At 33.2% G+C, this 19,781-nt stretch overlaps 1 protein-coding gene across 2 annotated transcripts in view; it reads left to right on the top strand.

Moving 5' to 3' along the window:
* Positions 1-19,781, top strand: part of SENP7 (SUMO specific peptidase 7) — a 155,316-nt gene that overhangs the window by 114,182 nt on the left and 21,353 nt on the right. The window contains exons 9-15 of one of the 2 annotated variants that reach the window (XM_040621177.1): positions 1,908-2,092; positions 3,163-3,502; positions 4,824-4,981; positions 6,234-6,380; positions 10,621-10,654; positions 17,194-17,373; positions 19,028-19,290. In XM_040621177.1, the coding sequence (XP_040477111.1) occupies positions 1,908-2,092; positions 3,163-3,502; positions 4,824-4,981; positions 6,234-6,380; positions 10,621-10,654; positions 17,194-17,373; positions 19,028-19,290 (1,307 nt within the window). Of the gene's footprint in view, positions 1-1,907; positions 2,093-3,162; positions 3,503-4,823; positions 4,982-6,233; positions 6,381-10,620; positions 10,655-17,193; positions 17,374-19,027; positions 19,291-19,781 lie in introns of those variants that run through there. The other variant, XM_040621178.1, reaches the window with a different exon arrangement.

Raw genomic sequence — 19,781 nt, 5'->3', positions numbered from 1 at the left:
CCATAAATTAATGGGAATTCTGAATTCAACTCCAGGTGTACCAGTCTTTTGTAGTACATTAAGTTTGTCTTGTATATATATTTTAAAGATTTTATTTTTAAGTAATTCTGTACCGAACATGGGGCTCAAACTTACAACCCTGAGATCAAGAGTCGTTTGCTCTACTGACTGAGCCACCCAGTCACCCCTGTATTGGAAATATTTAATATTCTTTTGTTTATAAGAATTTGTCACTTCTTTAATTTTATATACTTGTAAAATTTGTGAGTTAAATTGTGTATATTATGTAGTAGAATCCTATTTTTATAATGGCAAGCTCTATCTAATAAATTTATTCTTGTTTTCCATGAGGTAGTCTTGGCTGATGTGTGAATAGTAAATAAACTGAGGGGAAAACTGTATAATAGGGTTTTTCTCAAGCCCCTTTCCTTTCCTCAGTCTTTTTGCTGTAGTATTTATGTTTAGAAATTGTAATTTGATACAGCATTTATACGTAGAAATTGTATTTGACTACCTTTCCATTTTACAAAGTTACCAAAAAATAAAAGCTATTGTGCTTTTCAAAATACTATGTTGATAATTGAGGGGGAGATTTTATTTTTCTGGGGGAGGGAGTAAAGAGTATTTTCTTTGGAAATTGGAAGACTGTTGACCATCTTGGAATTTTGCCCTCAGTCCTGTCCCAGTGCATGTCTTTTAAGGAATGACAAAGAGGTATTATGAATGTTAGTTGTTAGGTATCTATGAACCAAGAATAAGGGCAAGAATAGTTTGAAGAGAAGGTGGGTAGTATTGAAGAACTTTGAATGAATGGAGAGGTCAGGCCAGTAAGTGTTACATGAATTGTAAGTTATGAATTCAAGGAAGCTGCTTTGGGACTTTGTCAACATAAACTTTGAGTTGCTACTTATGTAGATTCAGAAAGCAGTATAATTCAGGATAACCTTCAGTTAGGTAGAATCTTTTGGAAGTTATTTTTGTATAGTACATATATTTGATAACCGAAATACTAAGCATTTTTAGTAGTAATTGACATGGGATTCAAATAATGCTTTGTTGATTTATAAAAGGGAACATTTCCTTATCTGTAGGGGAGTAGATTTATTGAATACTTAAAATGAGATCTTGATTTTTAAAAAGAAGAAACAAACTGATTCAAATTGATAGCTTTATGAATGATCACATATTATAGTCTGCTGCTGAGGAAAAATATTTTGGCTTTATTTATTTATTTAGATTTTATTTATTTATTTGTCAGAGAGAGTGAGAGAACAAGCAGGGGGAGGAGCAGGCAGAGGGAGAAGCAGGCTCCCTACTGAGCAAGGAGCTCGATGCGGGACTCGATCCCAGGACATGACCTGAGCCGAAGGCAGACCTTTAACCAACTGAGCCACCCAGGTGTCTGTTGGCTCCTTTTAAAAGAACAGTGATTAATAGTCATAATTATTGTCTGTTTTCACTTAAAAAATACATACATGTATATAACACTTAAATTTTAAAAAGACAGCTAATTTCTAAAATCACAATGAATTATCAAGACGTTTTAAACGTGAATTTTCCAATTTTATTAACACTCTCCCTTCTTTTTGTATTACAGTCAAATGTAGTTATAGGAAAAGGAAAAACATAGTTTGATTGCTTCGCTTTGGTTACTAAAAAATACTCCCTTTTTATGTGTTTTCCTCACTTTGTATTTATTGTATAATGAACATTTACTTTGTGTATACAACTTAAAATAGGGTATTTCTTTATATTCATCCTTGTCAGTATGAGAATGTAACAGTAAACTTTTTTTTAGATTAGTTTTGGAAGTTGCACAGCAATTTTGATGATGTTTATTTGAGCTCTTTTAAAAGGGATTCTTTCTGTACTTTTGGGCCATATTTATGTTTCTCTTGTTTTTTAAGACCTCAGTAGTGGAAGTAGAGGTTGTGATCATCTTGAAGAAGGGAGCAGAAATAAGGATGATACATTTTCTGATTCAAAAATGGAACCCGCTCTAACTCCCAGGAAGAGAAAGAAAAGACTTAGAAGTAATTTACCTGATTCTCATAATTCTACTTCTGCTCTGTATGAGTCAGCAGAACAGATAGTAAGTAGAGGTGTTTAGATATTATATGAAATAATTTATTCTATGATAAAAATGAATTGACTGTGGCCAAATAATGATCTTATAACCGTCTGCTTTTATCATTAGATTTTTTTTCTTTGCCTATTTTTTTGATTCTCTGTTTGATTTTTTAAAAATAACTTAAACGTTTTTTAGTAATATAGCTATTGGAGCAAATTTCAAATGCTATGAACAAATAAAGAAGTTAAAAGTGCTCCTTCTCTGATAGCACTCTTTACTTTGGTATATATCTCTTGGACTTGTTCTCTTTTATTTTCTCTTATTTTAACCAGATATTATTACTACTCAGTTCATACTGTCCAGTCAATTGCTTTTTCATATTCTGTGTAAAATTATTACCAGATTTCTTTTATGAGTAGTAATTTACTTACCAACTTCTTTAAGACTCTCTACCTTGGGTTTAGAGAGTTTGTTGAAAGTGAAGAATCACCATACTTCATGCACACACACCTGTTTTCAAAACTTAGTGTACAGTTAATAAAAGTAAAAGAAGAGAATTTTTTTACTCCTTTAATTCACAAGGCCTTTTAGGACTTTTCAGTAGCTTTGAGTTACAAAAAATGGTTTTGATTTAAATGGTAGTAGAGATGTGAAGGCAGTGATTGATTTGATAGTTTTTCAAATTGTTATCCTCTTAAGTTTTTAATTTTTTGCTTTTGTTAATAAAGTCACATGATGTCATTTGGCTTCATTCCTTTTACAAAATAAAACTGTAAAAAAAACTTCTTATTCTAAAGTTGACTTAGGTTGTGGGAGACAACTTGAACCACTTGTAAATATGGGAATTTCCATGTTGCAGCCTTTTAAAAAATGTTTGGGTGTCTGATTGGACAGACCAAATTCTCTCTATCTTTTTACTTGGGAGAACCTAGCAAGAGTAATATTGTATAATTGTGTAGTTTTCTATCCCTGTAGTTATAGAAATGATATAATATTTTTACTTTTATATTCTTCTTTAGAAATTTAAACTTTAAAAATATTCTTTAGCCATATCTGACTAATGCTAATTTTCTGTATGCATTTATGTTCAGAAAAAACAAGAAAAGGACTCAACAGCATCTGCTGAGTTTAAAAACTCAAGTGAAAACTATCATCAAGACTCAGAAGTGCTTGAAGAAATTACACCTGAACCTGTAGAAAGCGATATTGCCAAACTGTCCTCACTTAATAGTCAGGAGTTGGCTTTGAGTTCTGCTCCCAGAAGTACCTCTGACTGTTCAACCACTGAAACTTTTGAGAGCTGTATTTCCACTGATACTGTGGGGAATTCTACCCTGCTTGAGAAGGATGAGAATGAGTTGAATACAATAGAAAAGCCTGTTTTAAGTGAACACAGTGAGGGGAACCAATCTTTGATATCAGTTGAACCAAGTAAGTAACAGTAGGATAATAATGTTTTTTAATTTTCTCTGCTTTACTTAGTTGTTCTATTTCTCCTCTCAAATTTTGCTGAGGCAATAGCTGTTTATGACATCACTGTGGAATATGTTAGCTTTAGAAAAAGAAAATTCGGGGTTTTTGGGACTTTGTTCATAAATTTTGTAATAGTGATTTAGTTAAACAGTAGATTACTTAGAAGTGGGGTTTTTTTGTTTTTAGTTTTTAGTTTTTTTAGAATTGTGAACTATAATATATCTCAGTTTTTTTTTAAAGATGTATTTATTTATTTTAGAGCATGTTCGCACACGTGTGTGCATGCATGTTGGGGGAGGGGCAGAGGGAGAGAATCCTCAAGCAGACTCCCCACTGAGCATGGAGACCTCTGAGGGGCTCGATACCATGACCCAAGAGATCATGACCTGAGCTGAAACCAACAGTCGGGTGCTGAACCAACTGAGCCACCCAGGAGTCCCTCATCTCAGTAGTTTTAAAAGGATTCTGGAAGGACCATTATTATTGACATTTTGGTTGATGAAGCTGAAGTGCAGAGTTTAGGTGCTATATAATTATTGTCATTAATTTTGATTTAATTAATGTTCAAGTATTTGATACACTCATATGGTACAGAAAAAGGTCTTAAAGGATACATAGTGAATAGTCTCCACATCTTCTCAGGCATCCACTGCTTCCTCCTAGAGGCAACTACTGTAACAGGCATTAAAATACAATTTCTTTTTAAAATTTTAATCTTAAACTTAACTTTTTTTTTTTTTATAAGATTTTATTTATTTATTCGACAGAGACAGAGACAGCCAGCGAGAGAGGGAACACAAGCAGGGGGAGTGGGAGAGGAAGAAGCAGGCTCATAGCAGAAGAGCCTGATGTGGGGCTCGATCCCAGATCGCCGGGATCACGCCCTGAGCCGAAGGCAGACGCTTAACCGCTGTGCCACCCAGGCGCCCCTTAAACTTAACTTTTTTAAGTACAATTTAGAGTGATGGCAAAATACATTTTTATTATTCTAGCTAGAACTTGTTCCTAAGTTCTCCTCATGGCTTTATACATTTTTAAATGTCTTCATCCTCCAGAAGGTAAGGTTGCAGGTAACTGTTAAATAATAGCACGGATATGGAAATATTGTTATGTACCTAGTATAAATCAGATAATGAATGATAGTCCAGCTTCTCAGTTGGACAAAGTTAGATGATTAAATTTTAATGGGATTATTAAAGGTATATTGCATGAATTAGAAAGCTTTCTTTTTGATGTGGGATTATTGTGACACATTTAAAAAATAATTTTTCCCTTTTAGTTGTTGTTTCCAGTGATGAAGAAGGACCCGTTGAACATAAAAGTTCAGAAATTCTTAAATTACAACCTAAGCAAGACCATGTCATCACTAATGAAAATGAGAGTACTTCTGAATCAGCATTGTCAGAACTACCATTGATTACATGTGAATCTGTACAGGTAATTTATTTTTGCTTTCTCATAATTAACAGTGAAATATGGAGTATTGACTAATGACTCACTTTCATTAACCAGAATATTATAATAAAAATTACAAATTTTTCTGGTTTGAGTTTTGAGATAATTTTCATATTAGTTTGAAGGAAATATATAATTGTCTTTATTGAAGAGAAAGAATTAATTTTTTTTGGTCATTTATATTTTTTTCAGTCTAAATATTCTATGACTTGAATATTTTTTCTTTTTTTAAAAGATGATTCTCATTGGACATTTAACTACTTTATCAAAACATTTCCTAGAATTAAACAGTTTCCAATATTTATCTGTCTGGTCTTCCAGTAGTGTGGCTACTTGGAAGTATTCCTTTTCCTCACGTGCAATTAAGGCAGCATGAAATAGAGGAAAGAACGTGGTTTCTGGAGATTACAGACCTGGGTTCAAATCCCGGCTCTGTCATTTGGGTAGGCCACTTCTTCAAGCCTGAGTTAACTCATAGGTTAAATGAGGATGATAATACCTACCTCACAAGATTATTTTGAGTATTAAATGAAGTAACATATGAAAGCATTTAGAGTAGTGTCACAAACCTTGCAGTTTGGTAAGTCCTTTGTCTTTTCCTTCTTACAGAAAATTACAGATGGAAGTGTCTCATTGGTTTAATGTCAGCCAGTTGTGTTTTGACATAGTACTTGAAAAAGTATAGCTCTGAAGTGATGTTCAAATCATTTATTGTCAGTATTCTTTTTTTTTTTTTTTTTTTTTTTAAAGATTTTATTTATTTATTCGACAGGGATAGAGACAGCCAGCGAGAGAGGGAACACAAGCAGGGGAGTGGGAGAGGAGGAAGCAGGCTCACAGCGGAGGAGCCTGATGTGGGGCTCGATCCCAGAACACCGGGATCACGCCCTGAGCCGAAGGCAGACGCTTAACCGCTGTGCCACCCAGGCGCCCCCTATTGTCAGTATTCTTATTATCAGCCTCTTATTATCCTATTTTAAAGAGATGATTATCAGTGACCACCAGTGTAGAACTACAGTAAAACTTTTATTGGTTTATTTTTTAGTAATGTCAGAGGCTGTTATTCTCTAAGGTGTGATGAAGAATTGGGTCAGTTCTATAAAAAAGTCTGGTGGTCTGGTTATTGTTTCATTGGTGTTTTATTGCATTGGTGCTCTATTTGACTTTGAAAATCATTGTCAGCATTTGTGTAATACTTAGGGTTATATGCATTTTATAATTTATTCCTTGTTAGGCTTCATCTGAATTATGTCCATATAATCCTGTCATGGAAAACATTTCCTGTATTATACCTAGTAATGAGATGGATCTACAACTGGATTTTATATTTACTTCTGTTTATATTGGTAAAATAAAAGGAGCTTCTAAAGGTTGTGTTACAGTAAGTATATTTAATTTGTTTTTGTTTTTTCAATTTTGGATTATGGACAAGGCATTTACAGATTGTCTTTTTTTTGGTACAAATGAAAATAGAATTGAAATTAATTTTATATGGGACACTTTGAATATGTTATTATACCTACTTTGAGACATGTCTTTACTTGGGGGGATATCCTAAAATCATAAGGGACTATCCTAAAATTATATCTTTGATCTGACTATTCTAATGAAGATCGTGTATGAAAAAAGATCATATATAGTACTGATATTCATTGGGTTCTTAAACTTACTTGGTGGTAAAGTCAATTTTTATTCAGGGTATAGTTGAAAGCAAAAAGAAGAAATCTTAATTTTGCTGGTTTAAATTGTAAACTGAATTCTTCAGTTCTCTATATTTTCTTACTATTTTTGCCTGTTAAAATTTATACCATTTTTTAAGGCTTATCTGAAATATAGCCTCTTCCAGGAAGCCTTTCCTGATTTCTCCTTTCTAACCAGAAGTAACTTCTCCTTTTACTGTGTACTTATAGCACTTTGTTTGTACGTCTGTTGTAAGATCTATTCTATGGATTTATAATTGTTTATATTTTTGCCTAAACCTCTCCATTAACCTTTAAACATCTTGTGGTGAAGAGCCATGCTTTTATTCGCTTTTACACCTTTCATAAATGGCTCAATCCTAAATAGGCACTTCAAATATTAGTTGAATTTCATTGACTATGTCAGATTATAACTCCGGTATTCTCCCAAAAGTTTTATTACTATGTCACTGTGTTAGGGATAGGGCAGGGAAAAATAAAATAGTAAGACATACTCTCTCCTTTCATGGAACTTGTAGTCTAATGGAAGAGACCGACACCTAAATAGATATTTGCATTGTGATAAAATATAAAGTGGAAATATGTACAAGAAGGGTGCATGCATATGGGAATATCTGTAGGAATGTGGGAAGACTTCACAGAGAAGACAGGATATGATTTAAGACATAAAGTAGATGTTTACTTGGTGACTATGCAGGAGGATGGCCTAGTTTCATGTGTAAATCCAGCAAAATCTGGGATCTACAAATAATGGTAGCTTGTGATATAGTTAAAATTGCTTTGATTGAAAACACAAGAACAATTTTGTTTAATATTCTCTGATCAGTAGTTTTTAGATATTAATGATTTTGGCATGCCTGGGGTGATTTTACAATTTTTTTCTTTAAGGAATTTCATTCATTTTTTATTATCTTTCTACCCTGCCCCTCCCATTTTACTTTTTTATTTTAAATTCAGTTTAATCATTTTTTCCTGTTGAGTTGTTTGTAATGATAAAAAATTGGATAATATAAATATATGGTAATAATTGAGTAGTCAGGGGAAGAAAATCCAACATAAACATTCAGCAATGGGTTTTCATTAGTTAATCTATTAATTGTGTATTATAGTTAGGTGGACTTGTTATGGGCAAAAAATAAGACCAAACAAAAAAATTGCAATTGAGTAAAGAAACTATTTTATTTTATTTTAAGAAACAATTTAAAGAATATCTGTAATCTTGCTTATCCAGATGCATTTGACATTAACTCTACAGTGTATATCATTCCATATTCTTCAGTTTGGATATGCATATATATTTAAATCAAAAGTATATGACATATATGCTGTTTGTAACTTACCATTATTGTATTAAGTTAGTTTACGTATCTATTTTGGGGTATTTGGGTTGTCCTTAATTCCTGGCTGTTGGGACATTTTGGTTGTCCCAGTATTTGCTATTGCAAGGAGTAGGGGAGTGCAAATATTCAATAAATGTTATAAAGGAGGTTTTCAAAATTTGTTTCATGTTTGTTGGGACACTTCTTTATAATTGAAATAAAAACTTAAATGTCTAGTTAAAGGAAAGTGATTTAGTAAATCCAAGCAAATATATACAGGTAAAATATATGTATATGAAGAAAGGCTGAGAGGAATTCTGTAAATATTAAAACATTATGTTACTAAGGAGAGAGCATAAGCAATTTTAAAATTTAAAAATAATGAATAACATGAAAAGGGGAAAGAAAAAGGCAAAAGTCTTAAAACTTTCAAGGATTCAGGAGACTTTTTATATATTCTATTTCCAAACACAGTTCATAATGCTTTGCAAATTAGAAATTAAAGAACTTTTTTTGTGGGGGAGTAAATAAGAGAATTAAACTCATTTTCCAGATGCTTAATGAATCCCTATTAATGTGTTGTAGATTAGCTGGAGATACTGTTCTCGCTCATGATAGTTATTACATTTTAGCTAAACTAGAAAAATACCTATGTTCGGAAGCTATTTACATAAATTAGAGCTCATTTTCTTATAGTTGGACCTTTACTATTATTATTTTTTTAATGTAGAGAATGCTGCAGTAGATGTGAACACTTCATTTTTTGTTTCTCAGCTTCGTTGATAGTAGGACAAATGTTTATTAAGTACACATTGTATTCAGAGAACTATACTGGCTCTTGTAAGAAGTTATAAAATAGGTATGGTATGATTTCAGAGAACTGGGTTTATCTTACTCTTACAAAAACATCTGTCTTATTTCCCCAACTGGGGATTACATTTTTTCTGGGAATAGGGCTTTGCCTTTGGGAGAGGTTACATGTTGGCTTAGTCATCAAAGGTGTAAATGATTATCAGATCCTTGCCATGCTGAAAGATTTGATACAGGATAAGAATACTTATTGTGGAAGAATGAGAGAATAATGACAAAGTAGAGGCCAAGATACATAGACATACTACTTCTAGTTCATAATTTTGTAGTATTGTCTATAAAATCTCAAAAGCAAAATTCCTTATTTTCATTTTCTGTAACTATTTACATTTGCTAAGATATGTTTTATGAGATTAAAGATCTAGTGAAGTATGTCAGAATTTGGCAAGGGAAAATATACACCAAATATATATAGCAGTTGTGTGAAAGTGAAGGATTAATAATAAGGTGTGTTTGACTAAATTCAACTAGATAATGTACTTAATCAGCTGTTAATGTCTAATGATAATAGTTCTTTTGATTAAACCTCTTATCTAAAGGTGACAGAGGTTCAGTAAGTAACCTAAATTTATCTACTTACTGTTTGTATAAGTGGTAGAGACAGGATTTGAACTCCAGGTTCACCTTTTAACTCATATGGCCATTTGCCTGAACTTTGCTTTAGTTGGCTGACTTAGACTCTGAAATAACGAATTTTATATTTGTGAAACAACACTATGAAATAATTTTTAAATTGGAAAAAGAAATGAGTCACAATAAACCTGTGGTTTCACTGGACGTTGTTTGCTACTTACTTGGAATTCTGTTGGTAGTTAATTTAGGTACCCATGTACCAAGACCATTTTTAATTTTGTTTTGTGCTCACAGACTATACCCGATTTCGTAAACAATTTCATAAATGTTTGATCAAAAGAGAAACGTAACTGAAGAATAAATAAATAGCCATGAATTCATTTGACATTAATGGAAAAAATGAATTTAAGAGACTATTTTAGATGGAACATTTAAGATTTTAGGTGCTCTATGACCCTGAGAGTTTGTTATAAAAGCAACACTTAAGGTCAGATGTGTATAAAAGATTCCTAGAGAAAATTCCTGGCACAGAAGGAGCTGAAAGAACAAAAACTTTGCTGAATCTTCAGTCAGAAGGGATTTGTAACACGGAAAGATGAATGCTGGGAATGTCAACAAAGCCAAGAATCAAACCCTGTTTTGTGGTTTATTTACCAAAGTCATTGAGACCTTGGGGTTCTCTTGGCAGTTTCTTGGGACTTTGTCTTATTTCTTCCATAAATATTCAGGAAACATTTTTGAAAAATATATTAAGTAAAGTCTTACTGGTTTTTATAAATGAGCATATTGAGATTTAAATTACATGTGTAAGGTTCTTCCATAAATTTAGGTCTTTACCAAAAAACCCCAACTAGGTCTTTACACTGAGACATTTTCTTGGCTTATTGATAAAAAGGCTTGAGCACTTTATTTTGAAGATTTTATTTTAAAATAAAATTTTAATTTATTTCTACACCTAACATGGGGCTTGAACTCACAACCCCAAGATCAAGAGTTGCATGCTGTTTGGGGTGAACAAGCCAGGCTCCCCTTGAGCACTTTTAGTGTAGACTTTGAATACATGGTTGTGGTTTGAAAAAGAAAAAAAAAAACTGAAAATTTTGAATAGTAACTTATATTGAGTGGTAACTTATTTTTTCCTTTTTTATGTTTTCTTTAGTTCACGACAAAGTATGTTAAGATCCCATTTCAAGGTAAGCTGTCATTGTCTTATGATTTCTTTTCACTGTAATTTTGAACATAAAATAGCAAAAACTTTGAAATCTTTCCGCAGCCAACTTTCCATAATTTTGTCCAGTATAGCAATTAAGTAAAACTGAGGTTAATAATGTATTTCAAGTTAACACTTTTTTTAGCAGCTTTAAAAGGAGTTAAAATATTTTATAAGACTATTTTAATATATTTTATTACTATTGTTTTAATGACCAGTAATATTAAGGGACTCAAACTAACAGAAATAAAGTTTTGAAAGCAAGAAGATTTTGGTATGATGAAATGTATGAAAATAGAAACTGTAAGGAAAATGTATAATGTTGCACACAAACATGTAAAATGGTTTTGCATAGGGGTTAGGAGAAATTTTTTATACCATTTACTGAGTAAGGCAAAGTGGATTGGAAACTGTACCTGCATTATACAGAGACTCAGACCATTTTCTTATTTTCTTCCCAACTAAAATCCTTTCAGAATAATAATGACACTAAGAAAACAAATAAGAAGCAATAAAGAATAGTCTCTGTAGAGAATGAATTATGAAAAGAATGAGGAAGAAAAATAGACACAAATAGCACTTCACAAGTTGACTAGGGGAGAGAGGAAGCTTCTGTTCCAAGACTGAAGATGTGGTCGAAGTAACTTTAATTGGACTCCCCACATAGCCATGTACAGAATCCATAACTGTATATTATGATAATCTAATAATTAGGAAGCTACTATAAGTAGTAAGAATATATAAGGCAAGGCACAGAATAAAAAATATTGATATTCCTAATTAGGATATTTTAATAAGTTATTATGGGATAATGTAACATTAACTATTTAGAAGAAACAAATAAAGACCTGTGATTTAAAGGAAAATAATAATTTCCTAAAAGGAAGTACAGTAATCTATACTTAAATACCTAGGTAGCAGTGCTCCTCCCATATCCTTTTTTTAAAATTGAGGTATAATTGACATGTAACAATATACTGGTTTCAGGTGTACAACATAATGATTTGTTATTTGTATATATTGCATGATGAGCCCTACTATATGTCTAGTTAACATCTTGCCCATACATAGTTGCAAAAGGTTTTTTTTTCTGTTGTGGTGATTGATGACTTTTAAGATCTCACTTAGTGACTTTGACATGTATAATACAGTATTAGTAACTATAGTCACCATGCTATAGATTACATCCCCATGACTTATTTATAACTGTAAGTTTGTACGCTTTGTCTCCTTTACCCATTTTAGTCACCCACTGCCTACCTTTGGCAACCAGTAATCTGATCTCTGTATCCATGACCTTGTGGGTTTTTTAAAAAAAATTTTACATGTTAGTGATATCATGCAGTATTTGTCTTTCTCTGTCTGACTTATTTCAGAGCATGAGTTGGGGGAGGGGGCTGAGGGAGAGGGACAAGCAGATTCCCTGCTGAGTACAGACCCCCAATATGGGGCTCCATATCAGGACCCCTAAGATCATGACCTGAGCCAAAGTCAGATACTTAACAGACTGAGCCACCCAGGTGCCCCATAAAAATCTTTTAAAAACAAGGCATGCATATGAAAGGTTTTAATAGATGGGGAACATAGAAGTCTAAATGCTTATTCTTTTTATACAGTAGCTGAGGGAAATATTAATTTACATATTTATATTAGCTGTTAATTATGTTTGGCTGTGACTTAAAGAAAATAATTTATTTTTCCTTCATGAAGAAGAAATCCAGAGGTAGGCTGAACATGGCTGGTACGGTGTTTCTTTGGACTTCAGAGGCCCAGTTTCTTTTATTTTTTCCTGTATCATTCCTGACATACAACTTTCATCCTTAAGTTTGTCTCATGGACAACTAGCTGCTCATATTTCAGTCATCATGTTTGTGTTCTAGGTGGAAATTAGGAGAAAGGGGAAAATGATAAAAAACACACATACCACCTATCCCTTGCCTTTTTAAGGAGACTTCTTGAATGTGCATGTCCACCTACCTCTTTTACTTACATTTTTCTTAGGTAGAATATAGTCATATGATCACACATCTACTTGCAAAGGAAGCTAGGAAATAGAGTTTCTAAAAGCTAAGCATCTTGCCTCCTAAATAAAATTATGATTCTGTTACTAAGATTCCTGATAGTGGGTAGGAAAAATGATAGGCAACTCCCACTTTCAGTTTCTTCCATAGTCCCGTAACAAAATAAACCGAATAATGGGGAAAATTAGGTACTGAGGTATATTTTCCTTAAGGATGGTGTTAATCTCCTTTTTTTAAAAGGGAAACTTTTTGAAGCAGTCTTTCTAAAGAAAATTATGCTTTTATATAAAAAATTTGGTACATTTGGATTAGTAGTAATTGTCTAGATTTCATAGAAATGGTATCAGTTATTTGGGATTGTGAGCTGTGTGAGGAAGAAATGCTGAGCAGTTTTCTGAAGGTTCTTATTCTTGTAATTTAGTCTGTTTGTCTTTGCTGACAGTTTCACTGACAGTTTTCAGAATGGGGGAGTTACAGTGCCCATGGATTAGAAGAATTAATGTTATTAAAATGTCCATACTACCCAAAGTGATCTGCAGATTCATTGTCATACCTATCAAAATTTCAATTACATTTTTTTATAGAAATAAAAAAAATTCTAAAATCTGTCTGGAAAACAAAAGACCTCAAATAGCCAAAACAGTCCTGAGAACATGACTGGAGTCATCACACTTTCTGGTTTCAGACTATATTACAAAGCTATAGTAATCAAAATAATTTTGTACTGGCATAAAAACAGACACACAGAGCAGTGGAACAGAATTGAGAGCCCAGAAATAAACCCATGCATATATGGTCAATTTTCAACAAAGGAGCCAATTATATGCAATGGGGAAAGAATAGTCTCCTCAATAAATGGTGTTGGGAAAGCTGGACTCCCATCTTTACTATATACAAAAATCAACTCAAAATGGATTAAAGCCTTGAATGTAAGATCTGAAACAAAGAACTCTTAGGGAAAAAAAAAAAAACAACATTGGGGGTAAACTTTTTCACATCAGTCTTGGCAATGATTTTTTTGGATTTGACTCTAAAAGCAGAGGCAACAAAACTTAAATAAACAAGTGGAATACCATCAAACTAAAAAGCATCTGCATAGCAAAGGAAAACATCAGCAAAACAAAAAAGCATCCTATGGAATGGGAGAAAATATTTGCAAACCACATATCTAGTAAAGGGTCAGTATCCAAAATACATAAAGAACTCAGTGAACTCAATAGCAAAAGTCTGATTAAAAATTGGGCAGAGGAAGTGAATACACATTTTTTCCAAAGAAGACATACAAATGGCGAATAAGCACATGAAAAGATGCTCAGCATCACTAATCATCACAAAAATGCAAATGAAAACCACAATGAGATATCCCCTCATACCTGTTAGAATGGCTATCATCAGAATGACAAGAAATCAGCAAGTGTTGGTAAGGATTTGGAGGAAAGGGGGAACCCTTCTACATTGTTGGTGATATTGTAAACTGCTGTAGTTACTGTGGAAAACACTCTGTAGATTCCTCAAGAAATTAAAAATAGAACTGCTGTGTGATCCAGCAATCCCACTTCTGGGTATATATCCAAAAGAAATGAAAACAGGATTTTTTTTTTTTTAAAGATTTTATTTATTTATTTGACAGAGAGAGACAGCTAGTGAGAGAGGGAACACAAGCAGGTGGAGTGGGAGAGGAAGAAGCAGGCTCCCAGCGGGGAAGCCTGATGCGGGGCTTGATCCCATAACGCTGGGATCACGCCCTGAGCCGAAGGCAGACGCTTAACGACTGCGCCACCCAGGCACCCCTGAAAACAGGATCTTGAAGAGATATATGCATCCCACATTAACTGCAGTAGCCAAAATATGGAAACCACCCGAGTGTCTGTGGACAGATGAATAAAAGTCTGATTTATATATACAATAGAATATTAGCCTTGAGAAAGAATGAAATCTTGCCATTTGTGAGAACACGGATGGACATTGAGGGCATTATACTAACTGGAAAAAGTGAGAGAAAGACAAATACTGCATGATATGCTTATATGTGGCATCTAAAAAAGCTGTCTCACAGAAATAGAGACTAGCATGGTGGTTACCAGGGACTGGGACATGGGGTAAATGGGAAGGTGTTGGTTAGAGAATATAGACTTCCAGATATAAGATCAATAATTACAGAATGGTGATTACAGTTAATAATACTGTACTATATACTTGAAAATTGCTAAGAGAGTCGATCTTACATGTTCTCACCATGAAAATGAAATGGTAGTTATGGAGGTGTTAGCTAATGCTTTGATGGTAATCGTTTTGCAGTAAGTAAGTGTATCAAATTAACGTTAGCTTAAACTTATACACAGTTAATTGATACTTGTATCTCAATAAAACTGGAAAAAAATGCAAAGTCATAGTGTAAAAAAAAAAAAAGACAGTAAAATAAAGTAGGATAGCTAGGTAGAGAGAGAGAGATGGAGATAGGGAGAGACAGAACAGACTTTAAAAGGCATAAGCCAGNNNGAAAGAGTGGATGAAATAGATGCAAAGAGAAAGAGAACAAAAGAGTGATGAAAAGAAAAATGTTTAAAAACGAAAGTAAGGAAAGAATGGAAGGAGGAAGGAGAGAGGGAGGAATGAAAGAAGGAAAGAGGAAGGGAGAGAGAGAAATGAAGGAAGGAAGGATGGAAAGGAAGTAAGAAGAAAGAAAGGCAGGTATTATACAGGCAGGTTAAAAATAGAGAAAGAAAAGGACAGTGAATGAATTGGACTGAGAAAAGATACAGAAATAAGCTATCAAAGAGAGAAGAAAAAGGAAGGGACCAAGATAGGAAATAGGAGGAAAGAAAGAGAAGTTTAAAGTGATGAGCCTGTAGGAAAGAGTAAATACAAAAGAAATAAAATAAAGACTGTGGGAATAAGAGTTAGAAAGAAGTGTTTGAAAGGAGGAGCTAGGAAGAAAATTAAGTACAATTGTGGATAGTGGGGAAAGAAATCTAAAAAGAACTCAGTTAAAACACTACAGTAAAATAAGATTGTTGAGTGGTGACAGCTAGATAGGAAGATAGATAGGTATGTACGGAGTAGATATAAAACATAAATAGATCTGTAGATAGGTGATAGATAGATCGATGGAAACAGATTGATCGATAGAGAGAAGTGATTTTAAAAAGGATTACCCAGGAAAATGCCAATAAATAAAAGGTCGTAACAGAATTAAAAAGGGAAGGAAGTTATATAAAATGTTTTTAAAGGGAACAGTGAAATAGTGTAGGCAGGCAAACGTGTAAACTGGCACAGAGGAGAAATAGAAACACAGAAAAGGAGCAAGAAAAAGATGTGAAGAAATGGAATAAGGGGAGGAAAGAATGAATGAAAGGAGGAGGAAATAGGAAAGAAATAAAGACAAGATGTTTAAAATGGATTAATTGATCGTAAGAAAAAGTTAAAAAAATAGAATGTTTAGTGTGGGAACCTTAAGATGACTAGTTAAGTATTTGAATGCTAATTATAAAATGCTTTTCAAACTTCAGTCTTGAGTGATATGAATCACCTGGGATTTTTGTATTCTGGGGTTTTTTTTGGTAAGCCAAAATTTCTGATGGAGCACAAGCAGGGGGAGTGGGAGAGGAAGAAGCAGGCTCCTAGTGGAGAAGCCTGATGTGGGGCTCGATCCCAGAATGCTGGGATCACGCCCTGGCCAAAGGCAGACGCTTAACTGCTGTGCCACCCAGGCTCCCCAATCATCTGCATTTCTAACAGACTCTGATGTGATCCTGGTGTCACAGGCTGAGAACTAGATTTTGAGTAGCAAGGTGCCAGGAGATAATGGGGGGAGGAGTACAAAAAGATTCATCTCAAATAGGTATTCGTCTTGAGTTTGTACTTAACTGATACTTGTATTCCTAGTTCAGATGCATATTTTCTTAAAGTTTGGACCAGATGACCTTCAGGACTTCTTTACACTAGTTTTCTATGTTTATTTGAATAAAAAAAAAAAAATCCTCAAAGAAGGTTCTTTTAGCTTACCAGGAGAAAGTCTCATAATTCTGAGTGATAACCTAGAAGTTTTGAGAAGTAAAACCTGGAAGAATTGTATTTAATTTAATTAAATTAATTTATTTGTTTAAACTTGGAAGAATTTTATAAGAAATACTATCTTAGACCATTAAAAGCTCATAATATTTTTGAGAATCTTTTGATAGTGGCTTGTCTGTATAGTGGAATGCAGATATTTTGGGAGAAGAAACATTGGAATAAATTGGTTTATGGTAACATTTGGGGTCTTGGTTGATAGTATTGACTAAAATAGAAATTACAGTTTTCTAAGTTATACTGTGCATAGTTTTCTGCATAGATCAGATAGTTGTCATTGTCATCTCTTTTTGGCTTTTTTTTCTGCAGTGGAAATAATATTTTGTAAAATTTTGCATATCATTCTTTTTGAAAAACATCGTATATTAAAGAAGAGTCATAAATAGTGTGTAAGTGTTGTATTCCTAATGTTATCTTTTTTTGGTTTTAGTGTCCTTGAATGAAGTTTCATTGCTAGTGGATACCACACATTTAAAGAGGTTTGGGTTATGGAAAAATAAGGATGATGATCACAGTAAAAGGAGTCATGCTATACTTTTCCTTTGGGTCTCTGCAAATTATCTTCAAGAGATTCAGACCCAACTAGAAAACTCCATATTAAGCCAGCAATGTGAGTATGAAATGATTTTTAAATTTTGGAGTAGCCTGAGAAGTCCTGTAGATAAAGTAGTTTTCTTCTAAAATAATTTAATAGAATGTAATTATTTCATTAAATTGAAATTAAGTTCATTGGATTAAAAGTAATTTTAACCCTTAATGTTATGCAAGATAAATTATTTATTCTACATAATTTCTCCTGATAATTTTACTCAACCAAGAGAAATTATCTTCTAAAATAAAAGGAATACCTTACCCTTAAGTCTGTTGCCATCCCTGGCTATCTTTTTACGAGTTTCTTGCCCTTGTTTCATAATGAACTGTGACAGCTCATCAGTGGCAACGTTCAATAAAATACAGAAGTCTTTACCTTCAGCATTTTCTTGAGTTTCTAAAAAAACTCAGTTTACTTAAATATATCATTTTTCTAAGACTGGATTGAATACTTTTGGGAGAATGCTCCCAAACCTGGTCTATTTAAATGTATCTTAAATATCTCCCAACTTTGCTTTTCAACTCCTAAAGAGTCTAGTTTAGAATTGTGTAAATCAAATTAGTAAGGTTCTTTCTTACCTCTTTGATCTCTCTGCCTTGCCCTCTGTACTCCCTTGCATATAAAACATGGTAAGAAGTGAACTAAATTCTATACCTTTAATATTACAGTAGTCCCTCCCTTTATCCATGGAGGATATGTTCAAATCCCCCCCGCCATAGATGCCTGAAACCACAAATAGTACTGAACTCTGTATATACTATGCTTTTTCCCTATACGTACATACCTTTGATGAAATTTAATATACAAGTTAGGTATAATAAGAGATTAACAACAATAACTGATAATAAAATAGAATAATTATAACGATGTACTGTAATAAAAAGTTACATGAATGTGGTCTTTCTTAAAATACCTTAGTATACTGTACTTACCCTTCTTCTTGTGATGATGTGAGAAGATAAAATGCTTATGTGATGAGATGAAATGAGGTGAATGACATAGGCATTTTGATGTAGTGATAGCCTACTATTGACCTGATGGCGATAGGCCAGAAGGAAGATCATCTGCTTCTGGACTGTGGTGGTTGACCATGGGTGACTATAACTGTGGAAAATGAAACCATGGATAAGGGAGGACTACTGTGGTTATTTTGCTGTCCTACTCCAAATTAATTGGGAAAATTCATGATTAAATAGAGAAGTTGGGGAAATAAAAGTAGTTATTTATAATTATTATAGGGGGAGTGAATGTCATCTGAGACCATTGTTGAAATGATTGATAAAACGGAATGATTTTGAAGGAAGTGTTTGATCAGAATACTTTTTTAATTGGTAGATTTGATAAATGGAGGAGGCTAGAGAAAAATAATTAAATGCTCAGTTATCATTCATTCATTTATTTGCAAGTTCACTGATGTTTACTAATACCTACTAAATGCCAGATAGTAGAGATACAGCAACCAATACCATTGTAGAGTTTCCCTTTTAATGCAAGAAGAGTTTAAAATTTGTGAGTTTTGAGTCTCGGTTACTAATGGCCTGTTTTGGGATTAAATTGCCTGGGTTATTAACTAACATACAAAATACTGTTATTAATAATTAAGTTATTTTAATTATAATCCCCTTGAAAAATAACACTATTGGTAAAAATTGGTGTCTTTTTTCTTTTGTAGCAAAATCCAGTGAATTCATTTTCCTTGAGCTACACAGTCCTATTTCACAAAGAGAAGAATTGAAATTGAAAGACATTATGACAGAAATAAGTACAACCAGTGGAGAATTAGAGCTTTCTTATCCATTATCTTGGGTTCAGGCACTTCCTTTATTTCAGAACCTCTCTTCAAAAGAAAGTTCTTTTATTCATTATTATTGTGCTTCGACTTGTTCTTTTCCTGCTGTTGCTGCTGAAGAAATGAAGATGAAATCAGTATCTCAGGTTAGCATATGATTAATATAATTGGCGAGGTTTGGTAAAAATTTTTACACTGAAAATAGAGTGATTTGAAAATGCTGTGTTTTGTCAGAAGGGCATGGGAGCCAACCTGAAAGAACTCCCAATACCAAAGCTAGAACAGTTTTATTTTATTTTATTTTAAAGTAAACTTGACACCCAACATAGGGCTCGCACTCAATGCTGAGATCGAGTTGCATGCTCCACCAACTGAGACAGCCAGGTTCCCCAAAGCTAGAACAGTTGGATCAATAAAATCAGTAATGGTAACATGTGATTATTATCAAAGAATAAAATAAATACCCATAAATCTATATTAATACAAATAAATACCTGAATTAATGAATGAAAAATAAATACTGATGGTGGATAATTGACAATTCTTTCTTTGAAAAGTATTTCAATTAGTAAATGTAAAAGGATTGAGAAATACAAAGCCATAGTTAATGGTTGTTGTAGACAAGATCCACCAAGAG

The sequence above is a fragment of the Ursus maritimus genome, unplaced genomic scaffold (genome assembly GCF_017311325.1).
Source record: "Ursus maritimus isolate PB19 unplaced genomic scaffold, ASM1731132v1 scaffold_4, whole genome shotgun sequence".
In the NCBI taxonomy this organism is placed as follows: domain Eukaryota; kingdom Metazoa; phylum Chordata; class Mammalia; order Carnivora; family Ursidae; genus Ursus; species Ursus maritimus.
Note: the sequence above shows the minus strand (reverse complement) of the source record. Positions and strands in the feature narration are given on the sequence as shown.